The 21,878-nt window shown below is 41.9% G+C and overlaps 1 protein-coding gene and 1 non-coding gene across 7 annotated transcripts in view; both read left to right on the plus strand.

The window, feature by feature from the left end:
* The window catches only part of LOC131470984 (RNA-binding motif, single-stranded-interacting protein 3-like), a 148,382-nt gene that overhangs the window by 40,493 nt on the left and 86,011 nt on the right, over positions 1–21,878 (plus strand). The window contains exons 1-2 of one of the 6 annotated variants that reach the window (XM_058647114.1): positions 3,535–4,083; positions 4,742–4,913. The exons of 2 other annotated variants lie outside the window; for them this stretch is intronic. In XM_058647114.1, the coding sequence (XP_058503097.1) occupies positions 4,839–4,913 (75 nt within the window). In that variant the 5' untranslated portion in view covers positions 3,535–4,083; positions 4,742–4,838. Of the gene's footprint in view, positions 1–3,533; positions 4,914–21,878 lie in introns of those variants that run through there. 3 more of the 6 variants (XM_058647115.1, XM_058647116.1, XM_058647113.1) reach the window with 3 other exon arrangements.
* trnar-ccu (transfer RNA arginine (anticodon CCU)) lies at positions 8,050–8,122 on the plus strand. The gene has a single exon. It is a non-coding gene; the product is annotated as a tRNA-Arg (tRNA).

The following is a 21,878-nucleotide window of genomic DNA, read 5'->3' on the forward strand; positions in this document are numbered from 1 at the left end:
AAGGTTTTATGTAGTCCATTAAGTTTCACCCCACACAGAATACACGTGTTTCTATACATAATATATGATATGCTGTATATTTAACTTTTTTAAGGACATGCTGCTTTGATTCAAATTCAGGGCAGTAAAACAGTTGAAAACTAACGGATATAATCTTAACCAAGATAGTGGTTTATTGTTAGTGGTCAAGGATATGGCTGGTGTTTTGTAATGCAGTAAATACATTTGTGTCTAATGCCGTGTTCACAGCGGACGTGACCCGAATTTATCGAGTGACAACTTTACATTCAAGGTCAATGCACAAATGGCGTCTATTATTTTTGTGTGTGTGGACACTCGGAGGTGTGCGACACTTTATCTCTTGCGGAAACGTCCGTAGAGAAGAAAGAAAAGACGTCTTGTGTGGTTTCACAACTTGGCAAGTTTCACCAAGCTCCATGGCTGGACGAGAGCCGCTTCCAGCGATACTTTCACATGACGAGCTCTTGTGTTGTGAAACCACGCAAGATGACAGTTTCTTCTCTGCAGACGTTTCCATAAGAGAGAGAGTAACAATGCTTTGGTTGACGATTAAAAGAAATGCCCCTTACTGCTGTTTAAAATACGGCGACTTGCGTCAGAAAATGTACAAAATGATCCCGCGGCACAATATACGCAATTGCGAGATTGTTAGCTGTTTCACATTACATTATTTCTTACTAAATCCATATCTAATGCTGGTAATCGTACAGTGGGTGTCTGTGTAGAAGCAGGAGCCTTTATCCCTTTAAGTCCTAGACCATATTTTATGTCATGCACTATAAGTTATCTTGTCAGCAGATGGCTTCAACCTGATTTAATATGGTTGGCTGTCATTTCTTGCCTTTCATTTACAAGTGAGGCTTTGACTCCGCCATATCCGATACAGGACGAACAGCCATTTACCTGATGACTGACTTCCTGCCTGCTCTCCTCTTGGTGGTAGAAAATGTCTGCCACTGCTGTTCCTCATAATTACAATCATAAAACACACTATTACAAGGTTCATCAGATGGCTTTAAAAATCTATGTAAAAGCCTCTGGTACTACATCAGCAAAATTCAAGGTTAATATACAGCAAACAACAATAGAGTAGAGAGTATAATATCTGACTAGAGCAGCTTTAATTATCCCCATGGGAAAATGTGACCACGGCAGTAATTAACAGGACACAACAAAGAAAAAGTATTAAGCAGCACAGCACTTTAAATAACATAATCGGTATTTACTCAAAAAGACAATTACAAAGATCGAGTAGTAGTGCATAACTAAAAATGATAACTGTGTACAAATTACACCGCATCATTTATGCTGTCTTCACAACACACTGGGCTCAGTTCACGTGATAAATAAACTCAATTTGTCACATGGCTAACAAGGCGAAACAGATAAAAAAAATAAGAAAGTCATTCTCAGTGAGGGGTCACTACTGTACAGTGACACAGTGAGCTGCCTCCACGCAACACCGCTGAGTTTAGACAAAGCCAGAGTCAAGTCAAATTATATTGATTAAGTGGAGACGCAATAATGCCCGTGGCAAAATATGGTGTGACCTGTGTGTTGCAGGGGGAACTACAACATCACAGCACTGTTTACCCACTTCTCAGTATATATGCTCACAGCTCTGGGTGTTTGTGTACAATTTACACCAGTAAGTATTTAGTGAGGATGTTTGTGTCTGCTGGTGATTTAATTAAATTAATCTGCCTTGTCGTAATCCAAGCAAACATTTCATATGGTTCAGTTATTGATCAACTGGAGCTGACGCATGTCAGAATCACCTTTTTAAAGACATCCTCATCATGTGACAATCTGTTGTCTCTGTACAGTGCACTAAAGGATGTTTTCTTGTCAAGTTTGCCTCTGAGCTTAACATATCATTAGTGTGTATTGTGTAGGTTGACAGAAATATACAGACAGACACACAGGAATGGTGACAAAAAAACCTCTCACACAATAGCACAAAGAAATGCCCACAAGAACGAGAGCTCCCACTCTTTTTTTTTTTTCCATTTAAAAATGCTAAAATGTCTGCTCCAAGTATCCCTGCTGTCCACACTACCTCAGCATTTTCAATCCCTGAAAACGAAGGAGAAACTGACCATACTCTGCCCATTTGCTGGAGGAAGCCAACCCAGAAGTAAAAAATATACTAAATAGCCACAAGGGGGTGTCTGTGCTGTTTGTGAAGAGACGTACGTTTGTATGGACGTCTGTGGAAAAATAAGCCCACATTTTTACTTGATTTACAATGTCAGTAAACATTCTCCTGAGGATTTAAAGGCAAGTAGACGAGAAAGTGAGGCAACCGCTGGTATCGTCCAATGAGAGCTAGGTTGACATTGTGAATTTGCAGTTATGGCAGTGGTCAGAGGGCTTCAAAATGAAAGTTTACAGGTGACGTCGCAACCACCTGCCACTTGGCTGTGACTTGAGTATGAGCTGTGAATGAAAAGCGTTGTTAACACTTACAGTTTCACCTCTAATTAATGTACCTTAACCACTGTTACATTACCAGTACGTTCTGAAACTAAGCAGAGGAGATGTAAGTTTCCACGCGTGTTAGTAGGATGCGGCTTCCTTTTAATACGGCGCTGAATCGCTTACCTGGACGCAGACAGATAGTTATTTGAAAAAAAAAAAACTGTTTTCAAATCAAACATAGTATTATGGACGTCGCCTCGGTGAAGGTTCCGCTCTGCGTTTGCATGCTCCTCTCGTGCCCCTTTTTCCACTGCAGTGAACTTGCATTGTCTGCCAACCCTTGTCTCTTTTCCCGCACACGCACAGCTGCAGTCAGAGGGCAGAGCAGCCTTTTCATGCATGGCTCACTGTGCTTATGTAAGAGCGCTACTTAAATCTGGTTACATCACAGAACAGGCAGCACTGTGTCAGTGGGTCACTGTGCCGCCGAACCACAGTGCTACATACACTCTGCATTGGGCCCTTGGGCCCCTTCACCGAGCAAGTGTGAATGAAGCATCTGTGTGTGCACTCAGGCATTCAGGCTCAACTTTTGCCTGCTCACTCAGACCTGTGTTCATACATGTACTTGTGTTTCCTCTCATTGTGTATGTGAGTGACATTAAATACAGTAATAGCTCGTGTCAAATTGAACATTCTGCTCCATTTCAGGAGTCATTTATTATGGAAAATGTGCCAATGCTGCGCCTACAGAGTCCCAGCAGGGAATCCTCTCTATGTCAAAATTCTTCTTCTGTATCCTCTTCTCACCCTTTACCCCTTTTGCTCTTTGTACTCCCTCCTCACCTCCGCCTCCCTCTCAGCAAGAACAGCCCATCTCTGTCTCTTTTGCTCTCTCTCTCTCACACACACACACACACACGCACACACGCACACACACACACACACACATACCCTGAGGCTCCATCGAAGGCAGGACCAACCACTCCCACTGTTCTATAGTTCCATGAAAAACACAGAGGGCGAGAGACACAGACAGACAGAGGAAAAGAGAGAGGGAGGGAGGAGCGTTGCTGCGCTGAAGCCGAGCCCCTCTATGCCTCCGCACGCAGAGTGGAGCAGACGGGCAACAGCCACACAAACACACTCCCCTCTCAGTTACATGCACAGTCACACATACCACACACATACCACAACCACTGCCGCCACCGCACGCACACACACACACACACACACACATAGTGAAGGCTGCCAAGCTCAGTGGGAAGCAAGCCGTCAGGGAGAGAGCTTGAGAAGAAAGAGAAGGATCGCAGAGGGGAAGAGAAGAAAAGAAAAGAGAGAGTTGGAGGAGGCACCTTGTGGATCAGAAGGGATTTTCCTCTGTGTGAGTGTGTGAGCGTCTGGATAAGACTATCTGCTTCTTCCTAAGCAAGAGGACTTTTTTAACCAAGGCTTTTTTTTCTTTCTGGTCATCCTCCACACTGGGCTCCAGCGATATCTACCGATCTATCCCCAGAGCTTAACAAAAGAGCCAGAGAGTACGAGTGAGTGAGAGAGAGAAAAAAAAAAAGGCAGTCACAGCTTCAGCTCCAGACCACCCTCTCTCCTCCTCCTTCTCCTCCTCCTCTCCTCCATCCATGTGTGAGTTCATCGCTGATTTCACTGTCTTTACAGAGCAGAGGACGGTGTGTGTTCTCTAGGATACAGCCAAGCTCCCCGTGGGATCAGGGTCCTGTCTGGTGCGCGTGTGTGTGAGAGAGAGAGGAAGAACGAGATTGGCAATCGGATACACAGGAAGAGAGAAAGAGACAGAGAAAGACCAGAGAGAGAGACAGACTGGAAAGCAAATTGAAAGGGCATGTTCAGGGCAGCAGAGAAGAAGTGATTCTGATTTTCAGATCGGAGAGGAACCGGCAGTTGAACCCTGTCTATTCCTCCTTTCCTCCTCCTCACCGTCCTCTTTTTTTCCCCCTCTCCTTTAACTCTCTCTCTCCATCCTGCTAATAAACCTCCCCTATTGTTTCTTGTGTTGAGTCTACTATCCTGTCATATCTCCCTTTTCTGCTGCCACTCAAGATTCCGTCTCTTTTTCCAGACCCCATGGGGAAGACTGCTTTTGTGAGGTTCCCTCTGTGAGCTCCCAGACAAATAGACAGACTAATATCCCAAGTACTATCTGTTCTTCTGTCCATCCCTTCTCTCTCTCTTTTTTTTGCGTTTACCACACACGCACACTCCAGTAAGAGAGCGTTCTCTCTCTCTCTCTCTCTCTCTTTGCATCCTTGACTCTTGGAAACAGTCGTCTCAAGGATCCAGGCTGACCCTTTGGAGTGATCATATCCCACCTGCGAGCTTCTACCTCCAGCCTCCAGGACCTTCATTTGGATTCCAGCTACATGGGAAAACGTTTGGAGCAGCAGCAAATGTACCCCCACTACACCTACTACTACCCCCACTATCTCCAGACCAAGGTAGGACGTCAGTGAGGTTGACCTATTTTACCCCCTTACACCATACAACCCCCCCCCCCCCCCCCCACCCCATCTTTTTCCTTCACATCATGGCAAAATGTATGTTATGTTGGAACAGTTTGTGAAAGAGCAGAAATATGCTGGGGTTGCCTCAGAAGTCAGCTTGTCGTCTCCCCCCCCCCCTTCTTCCACATCTGTCTTTGAGCAGGGACATATTGGTGTCACTCAGCTCTCTCCTCCCCCCTTTCCTCATACAGGCTACGCGCCTGACCCTTTCCTCCTCTCTACGACCTCACCACCTCCAAGTTCAAGTTCAGGGCATGAGGCCCACCCTTCACTCAGCCCTTGTTTTCACTCCCACTCTGTCACTCTGCGGCTCTTCCACCAACCCCCCACCCCCCCACCTGTTCAATCACTGGCCACCCCCGGCTTATAATGCATGTTTTGATTGATGAGACCAGATATGCTCTGATTACTGAGAGTGGAAAAAAAAACCGAGCTGAATTTTCGTCTTGGTTCACCAAATCATTTGAATTTGAGTATTCTACCATCAAGAAGAAAGTGGATTACTCAGGCCTGATCAATTTATCCTTTCCTCAAATTACTGAGCCTACCATTGTCTTTATCTGCTGTGATAGTACATGTGAGGGGTCTGGCAGATTTGCTTCAGTGTTTGGTAAATGGTATTGTCGGCAAATCAGATACAGAGAGAGAGAGAGAGAGTAACAGAGATAAAAGTGAAGGAGTGGGATGTTGTGAGAATAGAGAGATCATGCGTCTGTGTGGACGAGGTGTGGGAAGAGCAGGTAAGGAAGTGCTTGCTCCACTTTGAACCAAACGCAGACTGCATGATGCATTCGGAGGCAAACAGCAAAACATCCAGTTAAAACGTGGAGACAATGGTTAAACCGACTACACATTGGAAGTGTCGTCTCAAACATGGAGTTGTTATATCATGAGCATATAGAAAAGCACTTTAGGTTGGATATAACTCAAATTAGCTATCATTTTTGTATCTGCATGCTCAGAATGTTTCCTCTATACAACAGCAAACTGTAAAAGTTACTAAACCACTGATCAAAAAGACAATAAAATATCACTAAAGGACAATAGCTACTAAATGTCTGGCGACATTCAATGATGTTGAAAGAAGCTGCCTTGCAATGAGGACAAAGAAACAGTTACAAGGAGAGGGTGGGCTGCTTTTATTTTCTGCTTATGGTTACGCGCTGAAGACACTTTTGCTTCTTGTTATCTTTTAATAATACATACCTCGCCACCACAAGTTGAGGATAATGTCACTTAGAACAGTTACTGCCAACGTGATGGCTGCTGGAGATGGAGAACATTGGCAGGTCAGTTCCGCATGTGTGCTTGAGAGAGACATTTGCCGAATAAAGACACCAATTTCCCTCCATAGTATCAGTGATAGATAATATAATAGTATAATAATATAATGTGTGTGTGTGTGTGTGTTCTTGTATTTGATACCTCTTTAGGACCTTTTCTGGCATAAACACTGACCTTGTCAGGACCAGTAGTACTGCTCCTAATCAGGCAGAACCTCATTTCTGAGGACCTGGTTAAGTTTAGGGCTAACATTTGAATTATGGTTAGGTTAGGGTTAGGATTGACTTGTGAAGGTTAAGATAAAGGATAAGGCTGTGGTTGAACCTGTGTGTGTGTGTGTGTGTGTGTGTGTGAATATCATTTCAACCAATTTACTAGGATGATCAAATAAACACAGGTGGAATTCCACCTGGATTAGTTAACAGACTCTGGTGAAATGAAATGAGTTTAGTCAAATAAACAGCTATTCAGCAAAAAACCTGAACATATCTAGCCCATTTATTGTTGGATCTCTTCAGCTTTCGTTTAGAAAATCGTACTCTTTCCAAGTCGCTGTGGGATACATTCGCAGATGACATGTGCAGAATGTTTTCGCAGCTTGTCAACATTACCCACTTATCTGCTGATCTCAGAGCTGCACACATTCACATCTGGGAGCTGTCTGATGTTTTTAAGAATGCGCTCAAGACAAACAAACAGAAGCCGGGAACCGTTTGTTATGCACATCTACGATTTGATTGTAATATGCGACATCTATTGTGATTAGCACTTTTGTTCTCTTTTCTTAATCTGCAAGGGTTAATGCATGCATGAGACTGGATAATGTAAACAGTGTTGGTTCTTAATTTCCCCTTTAATGGAATAAACTTTAAAGAAATGTGTCTTGGCAAAAGTGATTTTTAATTTATTGGATTTTTTTTCCCTTTGAAATTTTAAATAGCTGAATTTATCGTTCTAAATATAAGTGTCATCCAGTGTTAATGATGTCAGTTTTATCATTTTGCTGCAAATGTATACTCATGAGAAACTGTTGCTTTACTTTAAATGGTTCTCCTCTTTGTAGAAATTATCCAAACTTCCCAGTCTTGTCAGTAAAAAATGATGATGACACAATAATTGCTCATGCACATGTAGTTAGATTAACTTAATTTCATGCACATGTGTCAAGTTGTTTTATGTGTACAGATGTCCCGCTGTTGCACTTCTGTCTCTTGTCTTTTGATTTATCTCCATCAGTTAAAGGTCATCTAATTTCTCTCAAGTATCTGCAACAGGCATCTGGCTTAGGCCATCACTTCATTCCTTACACTTCATCCACCCCCCCTCCCCCCCTCCCAGCAGTTCTCCCTCCCTCTACTCTGTCAAGGTCAAATCAAATTGGATCCTACCTTCCCCAGTGTTCCCTCTTTGCCGCATGTCTGCGTGTGTGTGTGTGTGTGTGTTCGCATATACAACCATATATTAATAAAAACCAGTATCTGTATGTCAGCTTTGTATTTGTGAATGTGCACGAGTGACTATGTGAGTGTGAACTGAATTTATCTGCTTTCTTTTGCTGTGTGTGTGTGTGAGTGCGGGCTAGTATCCAGTGTGAGGTAATGTGTCTGCATGTGTGTGGCCTCTGAACACTGACTCTCCTGCCTGACCCCTTCTCACTGCAGCTTGTTGTCATTAAATCACTCTCGGTCCCAGACGATCAGTTTTGTGTATGTGCTTGTTTGTATGTTTTAGGGTTGGGGTTAGAATTAGGTTTATTGTGTGTTCGGTTAAGGGTTAAGTCCATCGAGCCCCAGTGGCCTAATGGATAAGGCACTGGCCTCCTAAGCCAGGGATTGTGGGTTCGAGTCCCATCTGGGGTGAAAGGTTTTGGGCAGCCCAGAGGATCCTGGTGCCCCTGAGCCCCCTTACACTCAACGTGTAAGTGTGTTAGATATAGGTATTTAGTTGCTATGCTTAGGGTCAGGGACTAGTGGAATCATTGTGTCCTCACTGAAATGCTGTGTGTGTGGCCCCATAAAACATCTCAGTTATACATCTATATGGCCCTTGACATCAGCCTATAATCGACCACACAGTGTTTGATCTGCCTCTGTCTCTCTCTGACTTTAAATATGAGGTGTACTTCTCTTTCTCAAGAAAACAGAGGACATTTTGACACTGTGGGGATATATTGGCTGTTTCTTGCAACGTCCAAGGGCTTTTTGAGGGTTAAGACTTGGTTTTAGGGTTAGGGTCACAATTTGGTTTAGGTTAGGCTAAGCTGTTAGGCATGTACAGTGGAAGAGATGGTTAAGATTAGAGTAAGAGACTAGTATTTGCACTGATACATTGTGAGTGTGCATGTGCACACGTGTTTGCACATGTGTTAAAATGTTTCATTGCAGGAGTTCAGGATGTTGTCAGGATGTGGTACTTTGTGTGCAATGGTCAAAAGCAGACACAGATTGTGGTTGTAATTTATTTATTTATTTTTAGCTCCGTTTCACACTATACACCCGTCTCTCTATCTCTCTCGCTCTCACTCATTTTTCTGCTGGGAAATATAAACGGTGTCTTCTTTATAATTCTATTGTTCTTGATTCCACCGACTCGAGACTCTCTTCCTGTGGAGATCAGTCATGTCGGAGTGCGACCGGTACACCTGCGCCGCCTTCACTGCCCTTTATCGCCAGTCTTTAAAGAGACACAGTCACGCACAAATGCACCACCTTTACATAAAGGCAGTTATGAAACGACCGGCTTAAACTAACAATACTTAGCCAGATGACACGTGTAAATGTGAAGCTATTAAACACAGAATGGCTCTTACTCTGCCTCCGTAATGGGCTGCAGGTACAGTTTGTGTACATTAGCAAGGGGGGGGAGGAAGGGGCGGGATGCCCTCTCATGTAGTCTCGATGCCGTATATCATAGATGTAACAGGGTCTCGGGGGGGAACAAAGGCTCAGATTATGCTCAAGCTTATCCGTATTGTTGCTTTCCGTGTGTGGTTAGTTGGAATTTAACCAGAAGATACATATCTGTAGGGACAAGTGATCGCTCCTATCTATTCATCTTAAGTGCAATCAATGTTAAGGATTTTCTTAGCTGCCACTGTGAGCTGCTTTCAGCTGGCATATTCTCGATGCCTGTTGTGTTGCTTTGAGGGCATGATTTAGTAATCTGCCCGAAAGCATTTTTCTCACATTTTGCTGGAAATTATGAAATGAAATGTGTAAATGGACCATAATTCAAAGTGCAGAAAATAAATTATCAAAGCTTGCTGTTGCTGCTGAGCGTGTGAGATGTGGAGAAATGTGTCATCGCTGCAAATTTCCCAGCAGTAACACAGACGTCTGACATGTTTCCTATATATGCAGGGAAATGATGCACATGTAGAGCAACAAGAACATTTTGCTCAACTTGGATCTTGCACGATGTCACACCTGTTTGTGAAATGCAATTCATGAATCGACAGATACGTTCTGTTTTTCTCATATATGTCTTTTTAACTTCTGATCAGGATTGACTGAGGACGTGATTCTCTGATAATAATCATTAAGAGCAGGATAAGAGGGAGACTGAGGGGGAAGAAAAGCCACATTATCAACCAGCCAATCTGTAGTTTGCTGCAGATCAGTGTGCTAATATGCTCAGCGGCACACAAGGAGCTTTAATTAGGGTAATGAGGAACAGCGTTCGGTTGATATCAAAGTAATGACACATATGCATCTAAATAGAATGTTCCATCCCTTCAAAAATGAGTTTTCACATTCAATTACTCTCTAATATGCACTGAACAAATGTGGTCAGTGCTGTTCTGTGATGAGTAAATATCATAAAGGCAGGGGGGGTGAGATGGACACACACGACATGGGGATAATGCGTGTGTACATAACAGAAATCCGTCCCATCCTCCCTCTCACATCTCCTCCTTCCTTGTTTCCTTTAAAGCTTCTGTTCTTCCTCCTGTCAAACATAAAGCACTTTACCAAAGCACAAACATGGATCATAAATTATTCAGCACACATCACACTCATGCATATAAAAAAAAAACACTATTGCGGGTGTGTGCGGTGTGCACGGTAAACAGAGGTTATAGGCGTTATATAGCCCAGCATGCATTCTGTTCAGGCCCCGTTTCTCCTCACCCATCTGCCCGCCTGCCTATCAGCTGTAGTTTTACAACCAGCAGTATTATCCTTTGCTTCTTGTTTAAGACCCAGCTATTCTGTTTGGATCTCAGCTCTGCTCTTGGTAACATTATATGCCAAAGTAGAAAATAGACAAGGGCCTTATGTTGCCTTCTTCTAATGCCCTAACACCCAACACTCTCTTGCTCTTGCTTTTCTCTCCCACTGTGATCTGGGCTCTCTCCGTCTTTCTCCCTCTCTCCCACCATCTGTTCAGTTTGCTGGGCATGGGTAGTTTTTACTGCTTAAAAGGGACTCTCCTAACCACCCATATATGTCCATTTATTATTCTCCGTGGGCTGTTCTATTCTGGTCCCAGTACAGTAGCAGACGATGACCAGCGACTTGCTATGTTGCATAGAGCGAAAAAAGAAAAAAAGAAAAAAAAAGCCTCAGCAGGTCAGCGCACGTACAGAGAGGTGAGAGAGAGACTCACCCCCGCCTGTGCGGGTAGGGATGGAGGAGAAAAGGGGGCACGAGAAGGAGAGGACAGCGCAATATATTGTCATCAAGAGAACAGATGACTGTGGAGAAAAGAATTAAGAGGAGGAAGCAGAAGAAAAAAATGAGATGAAGATCCAAGGGGAAATAAAAGAGTGATGCAGTGAAGAAGACAGAGTTGTTGGCTGGGTCAGAGAATAATGGTGCTGCTGCATTTTTAATAGTTGGCCACTTTGTAGCGACCCCTGTCTAATGGATTCTCTGCCTCTTAAAAGCTCCTGTCAGAGCCCTCTATCTCAAACAGATACCTCGGAAATTGCCGAGGGCTCCGATATTCCCCAACACTTCCTGATAGAATGTCCAATTATCTAATATTGTCTGGCTGCAAACACAATTCCGGTAATTAAGTATGCAGATGTTTTGACAAATCATGTTTAGAGCTCATTTTACTTGCAAGCAGCAACTAGTAAAATGCAGTGGGCATAAAAAAATGCCACGACTCCAACAATTCGGCCATCGTTGTGTTGGCTTGTACAACACTGTGCCCAGGACTGCATTGATGTGAAATGAAAAGTAAAAGATGAGGAGCACAACCTCGAGTTGTTTAGAGTGCGCGTCTGTACAAACATGTCACAAATACCACTATTGTGATCAAGTATTAGTCACAAACTGTTCAGACACCTCTCCAAGGTTGACAGTGAATAGTGTTAGAAATGCTGAAAATGAAGTGCATCTGCTTGATATTTAAGATTCATGACTCATGACGAGAGTTGCGATGATTTGTTAAAGGCACCAAAGGTACAAATGACTCATCCATGACATCACATGTGTGTGACATTTTTAAATAGCCTTGTAACTGGTTTGATCAACCACATTTATGTGCACCGCAAAATGAGCCTACCGTACATGATGTCATATACAACATTGACGTTGTAAACTTCAACATGTATATATGATGCTTTATTCAGTTAAATAAAGACAGAAGTGGGAAATAATGAATTACATTTACTCACATTACTGTAATTGAGTCGTTTTTTTGTGTACTTCTACACAAGTAATGACTTTACTAGAAAATTACTACTATTATTTTTTTTGGACATACTGCACTTCACTACGTTTTAAATCACATCCTGAGTAACAAAACAATATTGGCATGAATTAAACGGATGAGGACAGGTGAGTGATGAGGACAGGTGAGTGATGAGGACAGGTGAGTGACGAGGACGGGTGAGTGACGAGGACAGGTGAATGATGAGCACAGGTGAGTGATGAGGACAGGTGAATTGGCTGAGTGAGTGAGTAGGTTAAAGCATGTGTGACCTCTGACCCATTTTTGTCCTTTTTGCACGACACAAGATCCCCAACCTTGTTAAAAAAAATGTTTAAACAAGCTACTTTTTTTACTTGAGTACATTTTTAGACCAGTACTTTTTCTTGTACTTGAGTAAAAAAAATGTTTTTAATTAAAATTGTGCTACTTTTACTTGAGTAGAATATTATTCCACTACGTACCATCACATCATTTATATAATTAAACATAGTACATTAGACTTAATTTGTATTTATTCTGTACAATGGATGCACTGATTTCAAGACTTATTTCTTAAATTCACATTTATTCATTCATTTCATTTGTTATACATCTAATGCTGATCTTTCATTTGTTTTAACAAGTGAAAATCTTGCGTCGGCACATTTGTTTTTATTGTAACAGTGCGACAATACCTTGCGATGTCACATCATACAGTGTATGTATAAATACATAATGAATCCATGTTCATCTTAAACATGAATTCTGTGCCATCACTATCATAGTGATGTGGGGATTTCACGCGGACATTTCTTCCTCTGATTTTTCATTCACTGTGTGAACTCCCTGGTGAGACCGAGTGACGGGGAGAGCGTGAGGGTTAGTGCATTAGGCGTTGAGTGATCGCTCCAACAGAGACCTGAGGGATAATTGAAAGATTTGCCTTGGACTTTTTTTCTCCCCGTATACTATTCCTTACATTTCTTAGCTGCTGTATTTAATTAATTATGATAAGATTGACTGAATCAACATCTTCTTATAAAATATGAGATAGGAAGATGTTTTTTTTTTTTTTTCTACATTCACTGGAGGAAACACAAAGAATGACATGAAGCCCCTTTATTTTTTGTTCTCTGGCAGTTGACAAAGACAACACCTGGTCTGGGTAAACACGAGTCTGATGAAGCAACAGCACAGACTTCAAGTCTGTATAATTCTACACTAATTATAATGTAATTTGTTAGCATTCCCTATTCCAAACCCAAGCATGAGTGGGAGCAGGAGGGTTTTGGTCAGAATGTGACCCCGTTCAGACCTGCATTCTGATTTGTTGACACACAGTGTCCTCAAAGACATCCTGAATCTGTCCTCAGATCTGAAGAAGCCCACATTTAGAGTTTGGAGACACATGTGGCCGCACATCTGAGCGTGCATGAATGTAATCCTTCCTCAGGACACATTAAATCACATCGCTACTTCAGTCAATAACAAATCCGGCTTAATTTTTCATGGTTGGTTTGTACCTGTTGATATAACACATCTTATTATTACAGCACACACACATGCACTTTGCTTTCTCGTATTATGAACCGTATTAAAGGTAAAGCCCTCAAAATGAGATCCTACAATGTTTCACCAAAGTCATGTCTGGGCCAAATAATTACTGGCCTTCAGGAGTTTAAGATTGTGTATTATGTACTTATTTAGAATGCGAGAATTTAATCCTCTTCAAAATGACTCAAGACATGAATTTTGAAAAAAGGGACTGTTTCATTGTGTTGTTAATATTATGAAAATGTTCTCATTTATGTGATGAGCAGCAGAAATTAGGGAGACAAACATTTCTTTCAAAAAGAAATGACTCATTCTTGAGTCGTGACATTATTCAAACCCCAGGAGGATATTCAACCTAATCTCAGACTATTTCTTCTCCTTTATACTCTGATGTCTCACCTTACTGACTGCTTAACACCGGCAGCGCTTAAATGTGTGCAACGTTCGAGCACTTTCAAGCGCACAGAGACAAGACAGTAGGACGTCTCCAAGTGTGCATGGACTGTGGTGCTCGACCTCTGCACTCCTTTCTCCGTCCCAGGGGAATATATAAAGACACACGGTTTAAACTCTATAAAACTGCCACAGTGTGTGCCCTCACAGACAGTTTAGCTGGGTTACAGACACACTCTTGTCCCTGAGCCAGAGGTGACTGACCAGGCCAAACATCTCCTGTTCCCTGCTAATGAAATCCTGAATAAAACCCTCCCTGCTCTGCTTGAACACATACACACACACACACACAATGCATAATTCCAAACACACAAAGATAGACACCCACTCTCCAAGGCTTCAGCCACACACACACACACACACTCCTCTTTAGGACATTTTCTGGCATAAACACTGACCATGTCAGGACCAGTTGTCCTCATGGAGACCAAAATCTGGTCCTAATAAGGCATAATCTCACTTGTGAGAGAGCAGATTTGAGTTGTGGTTAGGCTAAGGTTATAGGGTTAGTTATTAACTGGTTATGGTTAAGGTTAGGGATAAGGCTGTCCCAAAAGAATGGACGTCATTCCAGTGTCTTTACAAGAACCTCTGTGTGTGTATTGACATGCGTGTTTTAGGCACTTCAAACTTATCCTGTTGCTGATTACAGGAAGCAGGGTCACTAATGACACGAAAGCAAGCTGTTTGTATTGTGCGTTTGTGTGTGTGTGTGTGTGAGAGAGAGAGAGAGGAAAGAGTGTGCCGAATTATATTTCAATGGTTTTCTAAAGATAGTACAAGACCAACACAAACCAACATCATCTTGTGTTGTCTGTCGGTTGGCTGCTCTGACGTTTGTGACATTTCAACTTGCCTTTTAAGAGATAGAAACGCATTCACTTGTAAATCAAAAGCAATTTTTAATTTTAATCAGGCTAATTTCTGGTCGGCATTCTTCTCCCTCTTCTTCTTCTTGGACTCCTACCATTCTGTCAGTAATTATTTGAGAATTATTTGAAGAACTGTCTCGTCCTAATAAATGATATTTGTGGTTTTTAGATATCAGGGCTTACAGTTTTGATGCAATTCAAGGAGACCTTGAAAAATGTCATTGGTTGTACTTTTGTTCAGTGGAAAATCATTTTCCTACCAAATCTCAGTCTGGGCACTGGCCAACGCAGCTGACTGGGCACAGATTGTTAGGGCACATTCAGCATCCATTCATTCACACTACCGGCTCTCCTCAGTCCTCGGAGACAACCAGCCTTTTTTTTTTTCTCCAGAGTTGTGTGAGAGTGTGTGTGTTGTGTGCAAGTGTGTTCGTCCGCGTGTGAGCATGTGCTTGTGCCCTGGAGTGTGCGCGCGTGTTTCTGCTTGGGCCCAGAAACACTGTACGATGGGGCGAGACTGCCAAAGTGAGACGTAAACATAGACTACAAAGGAGGAGAAGTAAAATGTGTGCACGTGTGTGTGTGTGTGTGTGGATGGTGTGTGTGGACCAACTTTGTAGCTTTCAGTGAAGTGTTGATTTGAGTGGAAGTTGAGGGAGGAGATGGGATAAAAGGCCTGAGAAGATTAGGCTGGCACACACAACTGAGGCGTGCTGTATACTGCCTGGCCTTTCAGTGCACTCTGTACTGACTGTGTGTGTGTGTGTGTGTGTGTGTGTGTGTGTGTGTGTGTGTGTGTGTGTGTGTGTGTGCCTGAGAGGCTAGTACTTGTGTGTCACTACTGAGGACGTCCAAATAGGGTTTGTGTGTGCAACTGTTGGATTCAGTTCCCCTGCTGCTGATACCAGTGCAGCTGTACAGTAAAGCAGCAGATTAGCACAGAAACGCAGCCACGGAAACAGCACTGATATCTCTAATCACTGCTCTGACATCTCCAAAAGTGTTCTTACTCACTGTCTCGTTTTTTATCCAAGCGAGGAGATGGAAAATAGATTACAGACATCGCTGCTGTTTTTCATCTTTATTTCCTTTAATGTACTCATAACCTTGCAGTTTGTGCCAGCGGGAGGTTGAATTACTGCCTTTTTCAGGCTTCCCCTCCTTGGACAACCCACAGTTCAAAGTCAGGGTAGTCTCGAACAATAATTGTCCATTGACTAAGAGTTTTGCAGAACTGTCTTTATATAATAGTCTGTGTGTGTAGGAGACTGTCAGGTGAAGGTAAAAATAACACTGAAAGGGGATTTAAGTGCTTGATCTAACTTGAACTGACAAAATAATAGCTTCAAAAGTGGTACCCCTGCTTTTAAAATTTGATTAGTCATCTGTCCAGTTGCTTTTTGCAAAATTGCTCTAAAGCGAGGTTTGAAGATGCTCAGTTCACCTTTTGTTTAGTCTGGTCACCTCTGTTCACTGCCTGACCTTCAGAAGAGACAGAGACAGTATGTGGTCTGCTTCATTTATGTCTTAATGTCTGTGTGCCCATGCTTAGTTGACTAGCTGTTTACACATATACACAGCTGCTGTGAGGATTTTCAAGCTCAGTTAGTCTGCAAGTGTTTGCGCCTACACTTGTGGATGCCATTTTGAAGTCCATTAAAATGTACTTTGCACATTAGGAAGATGTTCTTTATGCAATATGCACTGAAGGGCATCAGTGCAGTACATTAAGAAGACCTTTAATATCAAAGCTTGACATTGTTCTCAGACTCTGCATATTTGTGGCTGTGGGTGTTTTCAAGGGTTCCTTCTGTCACTGGTGCCGTTTTGGGTTGAACTATGAGTCACGGGTGACCGATTCATTGCAACACCACTGAAGTGCGCTGTGCTGAAGCAGTAATACTAAATCCTCCTCAACTCTTCCTGTTGTTGTTGTTATTTTCTGTTTCGTTTCCCAAGAATTAGATTATCTTATGTTAATAATCACAAATGTAGAAAACAAAAACAACCCCTGTTTTAGCAGAAATGCCGGGACAATGCATTAGTATGGAAATGTAATCAAGTGATGGGCTGCCCAAAATCATCCTTAATGTTTGCACCTCATTTATTCTAGTGAATGTCAGGCACAGTCTGACGCTGGATGCTGTGACATGATTTTAATAAACAGGTTGAAGGACAAACAAAGAGAAAAAAAAAAATATATATATATATATATATATATATATATATATATATATATATATATTGAGTGAGTTGGACAGGGGCAACAGAACTCAATCAATAAGGAATCCCACACACTGTCGGCCTTACACTCAAGTATGTTCAGTGCTTTAATCCTGAGAAAGCTCAGACTACATGATCCAGTCAAGACGCAGGAACGCACACTTGATGTTTAATCAAACAATTTCAGGGAGGAGTTTCCCGGGATTTGGGATCTCACAGAAACTTGCGCGATTTTACGGACACGGAGGCGGGCTGTCGTCGTCATCGTCAGTCAATAGCTGTTGTGTGTGCGCTGTTTTGTGCTGAGAAAAACTGTGTTTCCCGGTCAACTCGCTCGTATTGGTTATTGCAGTTTCTGCTCACGTCCAGTCGCTGTTCATATGAAACATGTTTAATACTTAAGATTTGAAGTCAGGAAGACTCTAATGCGTTCTGATGACGTTAAAATCGCATCTGTTCCCTCCCTGAATTGGCAGATAATCTGTTCAAATCTAGCTAAAATTGGAAGCCACACAATTGTCAGAAGGGCCAGATCGAGATCTGAAATCTGCCCAATTATCTTATCATTATTATTATTATTATTATTATTAGTAGTAGTATTATTATTATTATTAATACGTTAATTTGTGACATTTAGGAACTCGTCTCTCAACAGGCAAACATCAATATACACAGATTTACCTCGACAGGTTCCTGCAGACCCATTAAGTTACACATTCATTATATGTATACATTGTGATGCTTATGGATCTATATTACAATCCCCTTAATGAATTAAAACTCACAAATTCGAACATGCATTCATACCATGTATTGGTATAAGTCTTTGTATGTGCAATACAATCCCATGTGGACAAATACACATGTACACACGACGGTTGTAAACTGTTCGGTTAGATGAAGTGGAAGCTCTGGTTACGTCAGGAGGACAGAAAATGCTAACTGTAGCACTCTTACCAACACCAACCCTTGAATTATCCTCTCAGCGGAGGTCGCACTCAGTCCTCCTAGTGTCTCTCAAGAAGAAATCAATGATAGAGGTGACATTCACATCAGTGTGGTAGGAGACCCACCTGCATATACGATCCACACAAAATAAATAGAGAGAAGATAATGATGATGTTTTGTTTAGTCTTGACAGATTGACTGTGCTCGAGTGACTACATTCTCATCAGATATTTCAGATTTATTTTGTCTTTTTTGCATCGGTTTTGTGCGTTGTGCATGCTAAAAAGCTCATTCTGATGACTGCACTTGATTTATTTATCTCAGACGCACCAAAGTGGATTAAAATACTGCACAGGCAGATGTGAAACTGCTGCCAGTCTTACACATTGATGATTCAAGTAATGAATTTATCAGTCAGTGTATTCCAGTAGAAACCCATTGGTAAGAGGAACTGAGACTCTGTACAGTCCAAAAACAAGTATGTATGAAAACAGGGTGTAGGATTAAAAATGTGTGGCAAGTATTTGAGGAAAGAAATCACACAGGACATACATGTGAAAATGCCATCTGCCACAGCTGCTTTTACAGACACGGAGACTGAGCACAGTAGCTCACTGTATACACAGGGGGGTGGGGGGGTGGGGGGAGCTCATAGCATGATAGATATTACACTATGACACTGTCAACTCCCACACTTGAGCCTTAATCTCAAATCATACTGTATTATCAAGGCACTGAAGTGGAGCAGGCTCAGGTGGTGTGGGTTACGGTCAGGGGGAGTTGACTGCCGGTTTGTTCGTCTATGGGTTTTTTTTGTCATGGTAGGTCAAAGAAATTGTTAAAACACAGCACTGGAGCAGAAGTGGAGGATATAAAAGAGAGGATCAGAGTGAGAGGGGACAAAGGCACAGAAAACGCATAACGCGGGGTGGGGGTGTGGGGGTGTTGGGGGGGTGGGGGTTGGAGTCCAGAGGAAAATATGAGAAGCTTTTGAAATAAGCCCATAAGAGGAAAGTTGTTTGGATCAAAGATCTCCCCAGCACTGGGAGGAATCTCCCCCTCATTGAAGTGGGACCAGCAGAGTCAGTTGCCTTTGTACACTGAAAAATTGAACTCTCTCCAATCCGTCTGACAGTTCCCATCCTTCATCATGCTGTATATCCTCTACAGTCACTCGAATAACTCTAAACACTCTTGACTTCTCTTTGAAATATTGCAATGCTGAAATGCTTCTCAATTTTGCACTTTTTTTTTTTTCTATTAATGTAGGTATCTGGTTTTATTCCCCACCGAAGCAAGCTTTTTGATTAATGCTATGCTAAATTGCAAAAGTTAAAAAAAAAAAATAGAATTATATACTAGATGATGAGAGAGGAAATTAAATCTTAGCAGACTTTGTGTCAGGTGCAGAGAAAGAGACAGGAAGTCTTGCAGAATAACAGACTAAGTGATGAGCCCAGACAGAAGGGGAAATGGCACTGACAAAGTAAAGAAGAAAAACAGAGACACACTCTCATGCTTTCTTCTCTGGTACAGCCACAAGCTGTTAGTCTCGGTCTGCCAAGCTCGCTCAACTTCCCAGCCATAGATAATGTGTGTGTGTGTGTGTGTGTGTGTGTGTGTACATAATTCATAAACATAGCCACATCAAGATCCAGAGAACATCATGACCAGTGGCTCAAAGGAGGAGACAGGGAGAGATGGAAAAGCAGATTCTTTGTGGGGGGGGGGGGGGGCAGTTAGAAAATACAGAGTTTGTGTTCACCCCGCTCGTACCTGTTATTCACAATTGTTCGCTTAAAGATCCCAAAGGCTTCCTGTGTAGAACTCTCCCAATTCAGTTTTTCTGTCTCCCTTCAGCGGCTGCCTAGCTTCCTCTTTTACATTCAAGGAAGGGCAATCCCTCTTGTAGCTAATGTGCTGTGACATTTCATGGCACAATCGGGTTTGGGAGACACTGTGTATTTTCATGGTACTGGGTACTGGCTGATAACCTTGCTGTTTGGACAATTTTGGACTGTTATAACTCCTGGTGGACCAGTTTTTTTCTTTTTAATCTTATTGAGGAAATCTGTTTCTCAAGGTGAAACCACATTTCACAATAATAGAGACTCGAGAGGTAAACCACAGCAACCACATTTACATTTTAAAAAAGAAGACAGACAGATTACTCAGTTCACAGTTAAGGCTCCATTGCCTTGTCTCTTTTCTCGCACGTATTCCTGTTTAGGTGATTTCACTATCCTGTTTCCTTTTAATCCAAACAGAAGGGGGCACCTCTAAGTATGTCAGTTCACACCTGGTGTAGGATTTAGTTGCCACATAACTCTTTCAAACAACCACTCAGGGTTAGAGCCATTTCCTCTATACAAATATGAATGAAGAACATTTTAAATGTTGTATTTGGTGCAAATGTCCTGTTATTATTTGTGTGTCCAGAGCTGGTATTAAAATGTTTCCTCGATGCGTCCCATGTGATACCCTGAGATCAGATCTGGCCTAACTGCCCTGTATTCAGAACAAAATGATTCTTTTTTTTTCCTCTAACAAATCTGACTTGTACCAGTGTGTCTGAGATAGAGTGGAGAGGATAAAAAAGACAAGTGAAGCTGAGTGAAACATGCTCTACTGAGATGAAATAAGATTTTAACCACAAGAAAACTGGTTCTTAAGAGTGCAATCCTTGAACTCGGAATGTGAACTTGTGGAATGGATCACTCCAGGCACATGTGTTAATTCTGGGCCCTCAAAAGGAAGGTTAATGCCTGCAGGATAATTCAGGGGAGAGCGCTGTGCTGCTCCTACTTACTTAATATATTAGCCTTTTGTACTAAAACTCTTGCACAGCTGTCCAGTCTTTAATGCTGATTGACTGGACTGTACTTTGTGTCTTGGTTTTTTATCTTTTTTTTAATCTCAAATCTTTAAGGTTATTCTGCCTATAATTCTGCTATAGTCTATTGTTTACTATTTTTGTAATATCTGCACTGGTGTCCAACTGCTGTCGTCTATTTATCCATCTATCCATCCAGAATAATTATACGTTCCAACAGCACAAATAGTAATTTAGTGTATCAGTGTACAATTACCTTTTCCGCCTTTGATAAGAGCAGTGTTACACTGAATAGATCTAATAAAAGGCAGGTATTATAGTCATTTTGCCATATGTTGTCAGGCAGCATGTCTCCATTTTCCTGTAAAGGTAGAATCTTGGAGGAGGAGGAGAAGTGATATGACACAGAGCAAAGTTTGCTCCATTGGATCAGCTGTAGGCCAAAGTGCTTATCTCGCAGCAGAGCTGATGTATGAGGATAAGGTATGGGGGTGGTAAATGTGCTCATCAACCTTCTAGAAAAGACATAATACTGCCAGAGTGCCTTTAGCTGGATGGTGTTTACAGAGAAAGTAATGCTGGCAGGGATCATTTTGCATGACATTTATTGCAGATTTTTTTTTTGTCTCCGTTTCACAGAACAAAGCAACTCATTTCCATGGAAATAAATATGAGCAATAGAAACAAAATACAAACCACTAAAGATGTTTGAAGGGAAGATTCTGCTCTCAGTTGTTTTCTTTCAGTTTTTTGGAAATAAATGGGAAAATAAACTCAAATTGCTCAATTAAACTCGCAGTTGGATCAGATTAGACGTGTCTAATCTGATCATTTTTTTTTTTTTTCACATTCATTAACAGCTACTGTGCGTATGTTAAGTCATAATGGCACTGAGAGGGATGCACAAAATGTGAGACTAAATTGTAATTACGAGGTTATCACATGACACTAATGACTTTCCCTGAAAAGGCAAATTCACAAGCTGTCATTTTCCTCTACACTTAGGCCCCAAATCATCAAATGATTGACTTAAATTCAAGTAGTGCACAAAGCCGTCAGTCTCTTTATTTAGCTAAATGCAGATTACAG

Source organism: Solea solea, chromosome 13 (assembly GCF_958295425.1).
Source record: "Solea solea chromosome 13, fSolSol10.1, whole genome shotgun sequence".
NCBI lineage: Eukaryota > Metazoa > Chordata > Actinopteri > Pleuronectiformes > Soleidae > Solea > Solea solea.